General features: G+C 40.9%; 1 protein-coding gene across 1 annotated transcript in view; it reads left to right on the plus strand.

Moving 5' to 3' along the window:
• The window catches only part of LOC101864096, a gene marked incomplete at its 3' end in the record, with an annotated part of 5407 nt that overhangs the window by 3012 nt on the left and 1459 nt on the right, over nt 1-936 (plus strand). Inside the window, 1 exon segment of the mRNA XM_013088451.1 lies at nt 366-747. Coding sequence (XP_012943905.1) covers nt 545-747 — 203 coding nt within the window.

Here is a 936-nt window from a genome sequence, read left to right on the forward strand (position 1 = left end):
CCCTTCTGATATTCTGTGACGGCACAACGACTATTTTCATAAAGAGCCATGATGTTCTTTGAAGTGTTGGCCTTGCGCTAAATATCACCCCCCCCCCAATTGCACTTGCCATAAGAGGCATAATCTGTTCACTCTGTCGAGAGCCCTTCCCTGGTCCTCGAAATCTATAAGTAACTCTTTGTTAGATTCAGTAGTTGTTTCCCTCGCCTGTCCCAGGTTTTAAAAAAAGGCATCTGTTCACCCTCTGTCCATCCTGAATCCGAACTAGGCTTCGATTTTTTGGGGTCGATTTATATTGTCCTGTCACAATCTCTCGTCATCAGTACTCGTCTCAATATACAACGTTCTCATTACTTCATCTTCAGATCGGAGTAACAGCAGGGCCAAAGATGAAGGGACTTCAGCAACCATAAATCAAACAAAAGAACTCAGAAGTTCTGTAAAAACAATAATAAAAAAAGACAACGACTACTCAGCAGACGATAAATTATTGAAACAGACTGGACGCGCTCTGAACCACAGAGAAATCCAGACGATAACCGGCATGCAGTTACCTTGCCCAGGAAAACACAGCACGTTTGGGGTTTTGCTACTAACGACACTTTCCTTCTATATCTACGCGTCGCTCAATGGATGGACAAATGTGGTTTTCTCAAGGAACAATCGCCTTGGATTCAGCAAGAACGTCACAGGCGTTTACCTACAGGGATCTGCACCAACGAGGAAAGGAAATCTAACGAATGGCCAGTAAGTTTTTACGGCTCTTCAAACACGTGTTTACGTGCGCGTGTCGTGTAGTCTTTCTCTCCCTAGAGGGAAGTAAAATAATAGTGATGTTAATACTTAGAATAATTCTAATAACAATGCTAATGATAATACTAGTAATAAGAATGATGCTAATAATGCTAATGATAATAATAATAGTAATATAATAAT

Source organism: Aplysia californica, unplaced genomic scaffold, assembly GCF_000002075.1.
Source record: "Aplysia californica isolate F4 #8 unplaced genomic scaffold, AplCal3.0 scaffold00746, whole genome shotgun sequence".
Taxonomy (NCBI): Eukaryota; Metazoa; Mollusca; class Gastropoda; order Aplysiida; family Aplysiidae; genus Aplysia; species Aplysia californica.